The sequence below is a fragment of the Pan paniscus genome, chromosome 13, assembly GCF_029289425.2.
Source record: "Pan paniscus chromosome 13, NHGRI_mPanPan1-v2.0_pri, whole genome shotgun sequence".
In the NCBI taxonomy this organism is placed as follows: Eukaryota; Metazoa; Chordata; class Mammalia; order Primates; family Hominidae; genus Pan; species Pan paniscus.
The window spans coordinates 77,136,818-77,150,807 of NC_073262.2; the positions used below are offsets into that span (position 1 = coordinate 77,136,818).

The 13,990-nt window shown below is 38.1% G+C and overlaps 1 protein-coding gene across 3 annotated transcripts in view; it reads right to left on the reverse strand.

Annotated features, from left to right (window-relative positions):
- Positions 1-13,990, reverse strand: part of GPR155 (G protein-coupled receptor 155) — a 52,266-nt gene that overhangs the window by 37,973 nt on the left and 303 nt on the right. For 2 of the 3 annotated variants that reach the window (XM_003824238.5, XM_034954533.3), the window contains exons 2-3: positions 8,664-9,154; positions 455-854 (exon numbers count right to left, since the gene is read on the reverse strand). In XM_003824238.5, the coding sequence (XP_003824286.1) occupies positions 455-854; positions 8,664-9,123 (860 nt within the window). In that variant the 5' untranslated portion in view covers positions 9,124-9,154. Of the gene's footprint in view, positions 1-454; positions 855-8,663; positions 9,155-10,177; positions 10,327-13,990 lie in introns of all 3 variants that reach the window. The other variant, XM_034954532.3, reaches the window with a different exon arrangement.

Here is a 13,990-nt window from a genome sequence, read left to right on the forward strand (position 1 = left end):
GTATTTAGAAAATTTGGCCAACCTCAGAACTACAAAATACTTTTCCCAAATTCATGAAAAAAAGTTTGTATTAGAAATTATTGTTCTGGTTATCACTAAGATGCTTTTGTCTTTAGGGTCTTTATGGATTTGGAAAAGTCAGAAATGCTGCAAAATTTATTTGAAAATACTGTCAAACTGGGACATGAGGAGATACTGAGTAAACTTTATGTAAAAGCTGAAGGGAAACCCATCATCTTTATCCTCTGACAGTAAGATGGAAAGAATAAGCTACTGGGAATAAGGAAATGACTTTCCACAATACACCATCACATTTTCCTTTATCTCACAACTATTCTACAAGGAGGGGTTATTAATATTCAAAGGGGAAAATGGTTGCAGACATACCCCTGATGAATTGGCTAAATACGGCTTTCAAAAAGTACAATTCTCAAGTTAAATAAGTGATGCTTACAGTTTAGCTGTGATGAGAAGAATTAGTACTACAAATGCCGACTTCTTCAGTCTCTTTATTTTTCCCACCATCGTGAGACCAAGATAAAATAGGGCTGATCCAGAAAAAGAATTTCCAAGTCCATCAAGAAAATTTTCGACATATACAGGTACCTTTCGATCAAGAATAAAATTGAAGGCGATGCCAATGAAGACCATAAATACTATTGGGTTCTGTAATACACGCAGGAGTCCGAGTCCCACAATTTTTATTTTATTTTGAGAAGCATTTTGAGTGTCTTTCCACTTTTGGATTTCACAGAAAATAAACCCTATAGGGTTTAACATCATAAGAGATATTGGTGCCACCAAATAAATGTACTGGAGATATTCTGGGTATGTAGTTTGATATAAAGCTTCAACTGCAAAACAAGAATATTGATTTTTAAATGATGACCACAGAAATACAGATATATGTTATGTATATAACATTTTCTGTACTTTATAGCAATGATAAATCTAAAATTTTCAAAATGACCCAAATAGCCTATTTTGGAAAAGTACATTTTAGTAATAAAGCTGAAAAAAGAAAAACGTGATAAATATCATATAGCTTATAAAATGATAACCAAGTTTACACATTATTTTTAAACCTCACTAATTTTTACCATCTAAGGGTTAAAATTAGTCTCCAAAAATGAGCAGAATTGTAGAATTTTTAGAAGAAACAATTCAAAGTAAAAATCTAGGGACAAACTAAACATTTAAGTAGTAATAGCAAAAATGTGTTTATTGGTATCCATGGAGAGAACAGTTTTACTGGAGTGGTAAGAGACAGAAGTCAGATCACAGAGGGTTGAGGAGAGAGTAGGAGTTATTTCAGGAACTAAAAAGGAGCACGGATGTGGAATCCAAGCTGTGTAAGAAAAGAAATGAAGATGGGAGATGTTTGGAGGCCTCTAGGAATTAGGGGCAGTTGGAAGTGCGGGAGTTCAGAGTAAAACAGCTAATGAGCTACTCAGTTAAATATTTTCCAGATGACAAGGTCCAGGATGTGGCTATGGGACTTAGTGGCTGAAATGGAGTAAAGGAAAACATCACTGGAGAAGAGGAGGTCAAGGAAATGACAGGGCAGAGAATTTCATGGTAGTTCACAAGACAATGACAAAACTTGGGATAAAGGTAAATGAGAGGGAATGCCTAGAATGAGGTCAGCAGGTAACAGCAGAGAGGATCAGTGGTCTAGCCGGAAAGCATGAACCTCAAAGCAGTTTTTAACAGCAGAGCAGAGGGATGGTCTAGCAATGGTCCACAGTAGCTGTGGGGATGCCAGTCCTACCTTCCACTGCTCATGTGGTGTGCTGGCAATGGGAAAATGAACAACCTCCATTTGAGAGGAATGAAAAGGAATGAATGCCTTCAAAGAAGACCAGTGGCGATACTTAAGGAGTAGAGATAGAAAGGTGGATCTTACAGTGTTTGGGAGGGAAATACAGTAGAGTCACATCAATGCACATTTAGTTAACATAAATTCAACCATACCCTCTTGGGAAAACAAAAGCTTCATTTCCCCCCACCCCCCATAGCATGTTTCCAAGCGCAAACAAATTATTTCAACTGCTGTTCATTGAAGAACAATGCTAGCTAAAAAAATCTGGCTGTGTTAGACTTATGAAAAATGGTACAATATAGACAAAGTATGTGTGCTGTATTTGGTGGGCATTTTCAAGAGTTTGAATATACAAGATGACTTTAGGACTTAACCACTGCATAAGATTTTTTTTTTTTTAATCTCATGAGGGAGGTGAGTGAGTGGGATCAGACTTCTAGCAGTTTCCTGGTAGACGTGAGGGTTGGTGACCTAGTCTTTAGTTTATTAGAGCAACTTAGGGCCTTTCAGTAAACAACTGGTCTCTAGCACATTTTTGGCAATGGGTCCCGAAATTATACAATCTAATGCAAATAAAGGCTGATTTATAATTGATTTGAAGTTGAGAAAGATAAAAAAGAACAGCCACAATCGCTCACAAGGAGAGAGGCAAATGTGAAAACATGTAAAAGATTAGGTTTCTCAATTTACACTAAGATAAAATGATATAGGTAGGAAAATACACTTGTTTACTTACTCAGGATATGTAAGTTCAGTTAATGTCATGCACATGTCCCATTAAAGTTATATAACTAGATTATGCAACCTGTAGAAGGTCACCTTTTTCCTAAAAGCTAAAACCTGTTTTTTTTTTTAACAGATTCAATCCCCATTTTCTCAGCTAAGTAAATTCAAGATCTATAATATCTCCAAAATGAAGCAGTGGCTAAAAAATATTTGATTACATAAAACTTTATAAGTTCTTTCCACTGGTTTCCAAATTAGATATGCTACTTATATAAGTTAGTGGTTTTCTTTCAGGTTTCATAAGGCTTCATCTTTTAAACAAAAAGCAGCACTTTTGATAACTATTTTTAGATAATTATATTTCTGATTCTCTTGAGATATTTTATCTCAAGAGAAAGATGTTCATACCTGCCCACCAACTTTTATAATAGAGCAAATATTTTCGAAAAGTCTTACGTTTTCATCTGAGTATCAGAATTTTTCCTAACCAGCCACAACAATAAGATGCATAACATGTTTTCCTTTGACAACACAGCTATACAGTTCTGTGATCTACTCAAAGCCCCTTATATTAATGCCTTTTTCCAGAAATTTACTTTCCTGGCACACTAGCATTTAATCACTACCGCATAATGAACTTTACATTGTTTTAAGAACTCAGTGCAAATTTAAGCAACAGTTTTTATATTTGGCCATTCACCACGTACTTTCTTTCTTCTTTGGAAGGATGTTCTCCTCTTGATTGCTACTACAATTATTAGTCAAAAATCTCAAAATTAGATTACTTCATGTGTTTACCAACCAACATTCTCTTGGATTTTCTCAACCACCTTCTTCATCCATTTTATTCACAGCTAACAGTACCATCTAAATCTAAACTTTCAAAAGGTAAGATTTTCTCACGGTTCTCACTGCCCACAGAAACAGCTACAAAACCTTTCTTTTACCAGGCATGGTGGCTCACGCCTGTAATCCCAGCACTTTGGGAGGCCAAGGCAGGCAGATCATGAGGTCAGGAGTTCAAGAAGAGCCTGGCCAACACGGTGAAACCCCATCTCTACTAAAAATACAAAAATTAGCCGGATGTGGTGGTGCACTCCCGTAGTCCCAGCTACTTGGGAGGCTGAGGCAGGATAATTGCTTGAACCTGGGAGGCGGAGATTGCAGTGAGCCAAGACTGCACCATTGCATTACAGCCTGGGCAACAGAGTGAGACTCTGTCTCAAAAAACAAAACAAAAAAAAACCTTTCTTTTAACATCCACAGTCCAGTCTCCACAACTGGCCCCTTGCTTATCCACCCCATCCTTAATGCAAAGACTCCATCAGCCAGTTTAATAACAGTTATACGAGACAACCACCACATTCATAATTAGTAGTTCTTTATGCTGTTCATACCATCACCCCCTAACTTCTTAATATCTCTTTTTTTTACCTAAATCTCACCTACTACTTAAGGCCTGTCTCTGGCACTACATTTCCCACCAAGTCTTCAACCTACATCATTAATCTCCCCTCCTCTGCTATTCTGTAGTACTTTGTTTCATACTAGTGCCACCTCAACAAATTCTAAGTTCCTTGAAAGCACCATTTTAATAGCCCTCAGTCCCTGGCATAATGCTTGAGAAAATCTGAAAATACTTGCTGAATGGTACGAACACATCAATGAACGTCAAAAGTTTCAGATGTAGTAAACATGTATTTTCTAATACACAGCTCTTTACATTGAATTGTTGTCAATGAATCCATTTTTATATCCATTTTTAAACTTTATTTTTACTTTTAAAAATTTATTTTTAATTGACAAATATAAATTATATATATTTATAATGTACATAATGTTTTAAAATATGTATACATTATGGAATGGCTAAATCAAGCTAATTAAAATATGCATAATCTCACATATTTATCATTTTTTCTGATGAGAACACAAAATCTATTCTCAGCAATTTTCAAGAATATGTTGTTATTAACCATCGTCACCATGTTATACAATAAATCTAATGGAAATTTTGTAACTTTTTTTACATTTTACACATTATGAATATTTATAAAGCAGGTTACTATTGAGGTATTTTAAGTCAGCTGAACAAGCATAGAGGCAGAAGAAGTGTAGTCTAGAGGGAACACACAGAAAAATTGTGATTAAATAAATACATGTTAAATTACTAGAATAGGGTTCAACATGGGAATTTCAGTCTACTTTCTGCCATTCATTTGCATAATTAACATTACATCTTTATCTATAAATTGGCAGTGCTTTTTTTTGCTATCAATCTGAAGATGGTTTTTAAAACCTGAAAAAATATACATGAAAGCAGTACGGTATAGTATAGTAACTAAAATTAGGTTTACAATCATTTTATCAACTTTTAAGTTCTAATTAATTAATGCTTATAAATAAGGCTCTTGGAGGGCGGGGAGAATCCCATTATGAGGAGTTATTATATAGCTTTGAAGAACTAAGAGACAAAATTAGCCACCCACTGTGCTTCCTATTTTGATTCCTGCAGGGTTTCAATCCCTAGCATATAACACAAAGACCCAGATAAAATCATTCTATTATGTAATGGCATATAGTTAAATGCTTCATTTCCTTTCTGTTTACAGCTCAAGCACTAGACCATAATTATGATTAGTCAGAGTACTTATGCTATCAGCATTGTTTGAAGAATAAATTATAGGACTTAACTATGCTCTATTAGTATCTTTTAATGACAGAGGCAGGGAACCATTCTGATATGCTGAAATCAACATTTTGCCACGGGAGATTCTTAGTTTCTTCTCATACTTGGATTTTTAAAAGTACTTTAGAAAAGAATTGCTCTAAAACACAGTGAGCTTCTTTTATTTTTATTTTTTGAGAGACAGGGTCTCACTGTCACCCAGGCTGGAGTACAGTAGCCATCTGTGGCCTTGAACTCCTAGGCTCAACAGATCTCCTGGCTCAGCCTCCCAAGTAGCTGGAACTACAGGCTTGTACCACACCTGGCTAATTTTGCTGTTGTTGTTGTAGAGACAGGGTTTTCACTATGTTGTCCAGGATGGTCTCAAACTCCTGGACTTAAGGAATCCCTCTGTCTCAGCCTTCCAAAATGTTGGGATTACAGGCATGAGCCACCATGTCCAGCCTTCTTTTTTAGTTGCAACATGCACTATTCTGTTACTGGAGTAATAATACCTCGTTTTAATGTAATGTCATAGACTGTTATAGTTGTCATAGTATGTAGCGAAAGAAAACGTAACTATCTTTTTTCTTTGTTCATTAACTTATATGTCTTCTCCTTGCCAGCATTTCCTGTGTTACCTGTAAATTGGACAGATGTGGAACAAATGCAGTCTTAAAAAGGACATTTCTTATAACCCATGATCGATGCTTGTCTGTGAGCAAGAGAGTGGGAATTCCTTGGAGAGGCCAGGAAACAAAAGACAGAAAGGTCTTCTCTCTGGGGACAGTATTCTCTGTTCACCGAGAACAAGGCCAGAAGGCAGATGGGCACAGCAGCAGTAATAAGTTACCTCATCAGGCAGCAGATACTCACCCCTACTAGTTCTACATCACACCTTCCAACGTCTAGATATATGAGAAAGCACTTGTCTAATATATTGGTTTTTAGCAAAGTTATATTCTACAACTTAATATTACAAGAGCTTTTGTTATTGTGATTTAAAAAAACAAAAACATAAAAACAAAAATTATACCTCGAAATCAACAAACAACCATCAGGGAAATTTGGGCTGGCACACGGCTAGAAACATGATTATTACCAGATTCACTGATTTAATGTGGGACATAAGAAAAGCAGTGATAAAATGGCTGATTACATTTTTTATTTGGAAAGTCTGCCTCAATATGACAATAGATTAACTATTCTAATAGGTCTTTTTCCACTACTACTCATTTTATGGAATATTTTAGAGGAAAAAAACCCTTTGATTTTTTCTGGAACTAGTATATTACAAGGCTGGTTGGGTCTTCTGAAAATTGAACTGGCACATTATGTAACTGCATGGCATAAGAGAATGCCCAGGATTTGCAACCAGAAGACCTAGGTTTGGGTATCAGTCACCTGCTAGTTGTATGACCTGGGATAAAATAATTAAATCTCTGTAAGCCAGTTTCCTTATTTGAAAATGAGGATAAAAATATCTGCCCTACCCAAATGAGATAAGTATATAAGAAAGTACTCTGTAAACTACATAGTTAGAAATGTTAGCTCTATTTCATTATCGGCTCACTAATCTATGGGAGCATGAAACTATATACTTCTAGTTTATGTCTAAAGATACATAATATTTGTCAGATATTTAACACTGTGGTGCCGAGTCAGTTCTAAGGTCCTTATACCATAAATACCTTGAGAAATTTACCTTATTAATTCTCCTGAGGAAATGGACAAACATGTTAACTCCTTGCTGTTTTCTTTCCAAAAGTCTTTATTTCCTTTTGAAATTCAATAACCTTAAAGGAACACCTATCTAGTTTCTGACTATTTATAGCTCAATTATCTATGAGCCCAGTTTTTCCTGTCTCTTAAACCTCCAGCTTTACTGACAGTTATTTAACTTCTTAGGTGTTTCTCTCTTTCTGGTAACAAGATAGAGGAAAGTCAAAAGTAGAGACAGAAGTGAAAAGTATAGTTAAATAGAATCTTTTTGGTACCAGCAGTGAAATAAGTTGGGGTTTGAGGGGAAAGGATAAAACTGCTAGATAAGAAACTTGAAAGTTAATTGTAGATTTCAATTGCATCCTTCAATAGGCTCAAGTCTCTGCTCAGAAGACATATCATCAGAGAGGCCTTCATTGACCACCCTACCTCAAATAGCACCTCCACATTCCTATCCTTCTACGTGACTTTATTTTTATGGCCCTTGTCACCACCTGACATGATTTTAATTTTATTATTCTCCCATTACAATATAAATTTAATATGTGCAATAACTTTGTTCACAGCTATAATCCCAACAGTCAGCACAGCCACTGGCACGAAACAGTTCCTTATGAGTGAGTGAGTGAATGAATGAATGAATGAATGAATATATCTGTAATATTCAAGTCCTCATACTTGATAGATGATCAAAGTATATATAACTTTAATTTAAAATATAAAAAAGTAATTTAAAATATACATTTTCTTGGTGACAGAGTGTTCTGAAATATAGAATGTTTCCTTTCAAGATATGTCAATATCCCAAACTGGTACGTTTACTGTTTCATTAGTAAAACATATACACATAGAAACATAAAATTAGGCTGCTGAAAGAGTCAGAAACATAAAAAAGGAAAAGTTAGAAAGGTAAAAAAGCTCTCACCATTTTTTTTCTTAAACAAGAAATTAACTGCAACTAAAATACATTAAAATTTTGAATAACAAGCTCAAAAACAATTTTTTTTTTTAAATTTTAGACAGGGTCTCACTCTGTCACCCAGGCTGGAGTACAGTGGTATAATATTGACCCACTGCAACCTCTGCCTCCTGGGCTCAAGCAATCCTCCCGCCTCAGCCTCTTGGGTAGCTGGGACGACAGCCCTGTGCCACCACAGCTGACTAATTTTTTTTTGTTGTTATTTTTTTATACAGACGAGGTTTCACCCTGTTGCCCAGGCTGGTCTCGAACTCCTAGGCTCAAGTGATCTGCCCCCCTCGGCCTCCCAAAGTGCTGGGATTATAGGTGTGAGCCACATCTGGCCCCAGAACAATTTCTGATATAAAATAATACATATTCTAGATGGTAGGAAAAATAAATTCCTTTCACAAACACTTAATAATAACTATTTTTATATAGACATAAATCTACTTTTTTAACATAATTTAAATCACAATTGGATCCTTTCTAAAAATTAAGCTTCTTTCATATGTGCTTACCGGGAAGAAAAAAATACAATTAGGACTGTTCACAGTGGTTATTTGAATATGACCATTTATTTTAGGTAGATGTTTAAAGGATCCTCAAACTCTGAAGTTTAGGAAAAACTATGATTCATCCTAAGACATATTTGAGAAAAAAATGAAAAACTTCTTAGATATGAGAGTAAGAATCTGTTACTAACAAATGCCTAAATAAATTAAAATTGAATTTTTTAAACACTTGAAAAATAAAAAATAACTTACCTATAGGGTATCCCAATGCAAAGTCATTACTTTGTGTAGCAAAAATAGGGAATAGTCCAGCTTTGCTAAATCGACTATCAGGACTGGCAACCAATAAGGTTAATACACATACAATGAAAAATACAGAAGCTTTGGCAATTAAGATACTATATAGGAAGGACCAGTCCACATTGGAAAAATTAAGTACAACCATGTTTTTGAATAATAAAGCTGGAAGTGCAAATCTGGAGACAAAATTTCCTAGTCCTTTGGCCTGGGTTGATGTTATGACATTGGCCCTTCCTGCTATGTAGCCACAAAGGACAATGCCAAAGCATTCCAGTAAGGCTGGAAAAAGCCTTGTAATTGACATTGAAGGTGAGTCATTAGTGGAATTAAATCCATGCGTTACTGCTGTAGGCAAAGTCTTGGTCATATTGACTGCAATGGTTAAGTTCTCTGCAGGTAAATTAGAATTCATTTTCTCTCACCCTCCAACTCCAACCAGATCTCTGGAAAGAAAGGAAGAAAGATTCAGTATGGCCATCAACAAGAATTCTAGTTGAAATAATACACTGGCAAACCTAGATTTATTTACTTATTAAATGGCCAAATAAATATACATACCCCTAGATTTATTTACTTATTCAATGGCCAAAGAAATATACATACCATCAGGGAAAATACAATGGAAAAAAAAAGTGGGGGGTTGCTAACAATAATTGCTTCACTCTCAAAGGCAGGTCAGCTCAAAATATTTATGTTGCTAAGTTCTATATTCAGTATTAGACATGAGTAAAATAAGATCCACAAATATTAGAGCTGCAGTGATGCCCTGTGGTTCTCTCCAGTGATTCTCTCCATCAGTTGAGCTCCGCCTGGTGGATAAGGGCATTGGGCACACATAGTCTCCGCTGAATGTCCCCATGCATCCAAATTCTCTGGAAATTTCAGAAGTTCTCAAGGCTACATTGAGGAGTCACCCAGGGACCAGAGTCCTTTCCAGCCCGTGGTCATATTTGAGTATAGGATGGGAAGAAGGGTATAGTAGAGAACTACTAATCAACTTTAAACCAATAACTTTCTTTCCTAAAGACAGGGTCTTGCTCTGTCTCCCAGGCTGGAGTGCAGTGGTGCAATCTCAGCTCAGTGCAACCTCTGTCTCCTGGGTTCAAGTGATTCGTGTGCCACCATGCCCGGCTAATTTTTGTATTTTTGTAGAGACATGTTGCTTAGGCTGGTTTTGAACTCCTGACCTCAGGTGATCTGCCTGCCTCAGCATCCCACAGTGCTGGGATTACAGGCATGAGCCACCGTGCCCGACCTGAACGAATTAACTTTAACTTTTCTGTGTCTCACCTTCTTCACCTGTAAAATGGCAATAATAGTAATACCTACTACACGGGAACTTGCGATTATTCCACTGAAGACTTTATAATCACATCTGGAACAGAGTAATTACTTAACGGAAGTTAAATATAACTTTTGGTAGAATATGAGAGAGAGAAAAAAATGACGACCTCCCACCAATATACCTTTAGCTCCTTCTATACCCGCCACACACACTGGCCCCAGGGACTCTGTGCCACAGGGACTTTGCACATTCAGTTCACTCAAGTGTCACGGAAGCAGGGACTATGCATGTTTTTGCTCAATGTTGTGTCTTTAACATCTAGGACAGTACCTGGCACGCACGAGACAGAAAAAAAAATTTTTTTAATGAATAACTATAATAACTTATACTTAAATAAACCTTTTACCCTTTCATTGGATCAATGTTCCCTTTCAGGCACTATTTAGTTTACAGACAGAATTTTTTTGTTGTTTTCTGAATGATAAAGTATTATAAGTTTTCCACTACAGCAACAGAACCAAGAACACAAAATATGTCTAAAGGTGTTCATGAAATGTTAAAAAATACAAAATGTTTTGTAAAATGTTCTAAAGAGGTTCAGAAAATGCTAAAGCATGGAACAAATTCAAAACACGAATAGTACAATAATTATCAGACCCCCTCTTGCTGCCAGGAACACAATGAACATGAGGTCTGGATAACTCTAAAGCTAATCAGCTTTTATTACTATCTTGAAATTAAAATGACGACAATTGCCAATTTCTTTTTCTTTTTTTTTTCAGATGGAGTTTTGTTCTTGTTGCCCAGGCTGGAGTGCAATGGCGTGATTGCGGCTCACCTCAACCTCCGCCTCCCGGGTTCAAGAGATTCTCCTGCCTTAGCCTTCCCGAGTAGCTGGGATTACAGGCATGCACCACCACGCCCGGCTAATTTTGAATTTTTAGTAGAGACAGGGTTTCTCCATGTTGGTCAGGTTCGTCTCAAACTCCCAACCTCAGGTGATCTGCCCGCCTCGGCCTCCCAAAATTCTGGGATTATAGGTGTGAGCCACCATGCTCAGCCAACAATAGCCAATTTCTAAGTGATTATTCTGGGTTTACCATCTAAAGTAGACTGATATAAGGTAGAAAGTAAAAAGCTCATGCTTCCAGAAATTTACAATGCTCAGGTTAAGTCCTCAAACATCTATATCACATTAAAAAGACTTAGATGGCAGCCCAGAGATCACCAACAACTGATACCTGGCGTGGGTATAAGGGAATTTTCTCTGTGCTACCCTTGTATAAACTGAACCATTTGAAAATCTTATATTTAATCTGGATTAGGACAAGTATTTTTCTACTAGGATTAGATAGCAGTGATCAATATAGTACATGAAACCTACACTACTCACATACTTGAAGTTTACCAAATAAGCATCAAATTATATCTTGGGAAAGCTACCAGTTGGTACAGATACACATACTTGAAGTAAGGAGCTGGTAAACAATTAAACAAAGGCGTTAAACATTTGGAGCCCTTAAGACAGTGTGTACTTGGAAAGGCAGTGCTAAAGAGGAAAGTGATAAATTAGTCCAGTCTTCTGTTCACTTTCAAAAGTGCCTAGAGTATTAATAACTCATTCTGCTTATAAGCCCTTACTTGTACCACAAGAGCATGTCAAGGCATTCCAATAATATTTTTTAACCAACAGTTTTAACTAAACTAGCAGAAGTTCAGTGGAGAGTCAAACAGATTCTGAGCTTTATGGTTTATCAACTCATAAGTTACTTAGCCTTTCTGAACCTTTGTTTCCTCAACTGTAAAATGAGAGTAAAAACCTCCCTATAGGGGTCAGTCATAGCAGCTCACGCCTGTAATCCCAGCATTTTGGGAGGCCCAGGCAGGTGGACTGTGTGAGCCCAGGAGTTTCAGACCAGCCTGGCCAACATGGCAAAACCTTAGTCTCTACAAAAAATTAGCTGAGCTTAGTCATGCGTGCCTGTTGTTCCAGCTACCTGGGAGGCTGAGGTGGGAGGATCACCTGAGCCTAGGAGGTCTCTGCAGTGAGCCATGATCACACCACTGCACTCCAGCCTGAGTAAGACCCTGTCTCAAACAAAGACCTCCTTAGAGGGATATTGTGTGGATAGAATATTTTATATACAGCTTCACAGAGTAGGCCTTCAAAAAATGGCAGCAATTGCTATTAGGAACTGTTGTCTTACTACTAATAATGATAAAAAAGTAAACATGTTAGTTCTTCAAACATAACTGATAAAAGATCCACCAACTAAAAAAAGAGGGATGGGATGCGTCATAAATTTATCAGTTTTTGTTTTATACCAAACAATTAAGATAAGTTGAATTTAATTTGGTTTGATAGTAAATGGTTAACAGTGAAGGCAGAGCTCTTCATTTTTCTCAGGGTGATGGTCAAATAGTTGTAGCAATGTCCAAGATTAACTTGCAATTCGTTGAAAAATTAAAAAAAAAAAAAAAAAAAAGGGGCCGGGCGCAGTGGCTCACGCCTTGTAATCCCAGCACTTTGGGAGGTCGAGGCGGGCGGATCACCTGAGGTCGGGAGTTGGAGACCAGCCTGGCCAGCATGGTGAAACCCTGTCTCTACTAAAAGGACAAAAATTAGCCGGGCTTGGTGGCAGATGCCTGTAATCCCAGCTACTCGGGAAGCTGAGGCAGGAGAATCTCTTGCACCCGGGAGGCAGAGGTTGCAGTGAGCCGAGATCCTGCCATTGCTCTCCAGCCTGAGCAACAGAGCAAGACTCCGTCTCAAGAAAAAAAAAAAAAAAAGCAATCTGCCCCTCCCCATGAGGTTTCTTTTAACGTTTTTCAGTATTATAAAAGAAATACCTGCTGAGGTAAAGTCAAAATAATCAAAATGACTTTAAAAGTTTCATTTCATCCTAATCTTTTTTAAACGGGAAGATAATATGCTTTCTAAAGCATATTTTAAAATGAACAGGAACCACAGCAAGGGAAGTTTTAAAAAAAAAATTACATCCAGCCTTTTTATCTATAAAAACAAAGCTTGTTACAGAACAAACACGTTCACAGTAAAAGACCACTCGCTGAGGCACGAACTGAAGAAATGCTACTGTACTTACAAACCGCTTCTAGCCACATCATATTTGGCTTAGATCACATAAACGAACCACTGATACTGTAAATAACTGCTATTAAGTGAAAATGCGGGGGGAAGGCGAGGGTTGACTAACTTCATAGAGAAAGCTTTAAACTCTCAGGCTATTTCTCAAACATTCAACATCCTTTATCCCGTGGGATAAGTGTAATACAGTGTGGTACTATTAAAGCACTCTTCAACATTAGTAGTCGCACCATTCACCCACTCCTACCTACTTGCAGGGCGCCAAATGTCCTCCCTAGAGACCCAGGGTAGGGAGCGCTGAGCACTGCCTCCTTGCCTCGTCTGCAGGGACAGACTGTGGCCCTCCAAGATAAGGGGCGCAGAGAGTTCCTAACCGAATAGGCTGCTCGGAGAGCAGCTGCCAGCCAACGCCTGGGAAGGCAGCTGTGGAAGTGGAAAGGCAGCCACGGGTCTTTGCCTGGCGTAAGAAAAAGGTGGTCGCTAGTCTTCCCAGGGCACGGGAGTCACAACGTCATGGTAACTAACATACCCCAAAAACGGGTAAGGGAGAAAATTTGGCGCAGTGCTCCAGATGCCTGGGCAGAAGCCTTCGGAAGGGCCAGATACTGAGGGTACCCTCGGGATAAAGGGAAGAGTCTAAGAAAGACAGGGTGGACGCCCGTGCAGTGAGGAGCTTCCCAAACTAGGGATGGCAGTTCTGTCTCCCGAGGGGACGAGACACCCCTTCCCCCGCGCGAGCCTTCCCGGGTGATCTCACACGTTCCACAGGCAGGCGCTGCGGGGCAGAGACAGCAGGTCCAGACAACGGGACGCGGGGCCAGGGCGCAGAGGGTCGGCGGCTGCCCACGTGCCCAGGCCTGAGGGGCAGAGGCGGGGGTACCCCGTGCC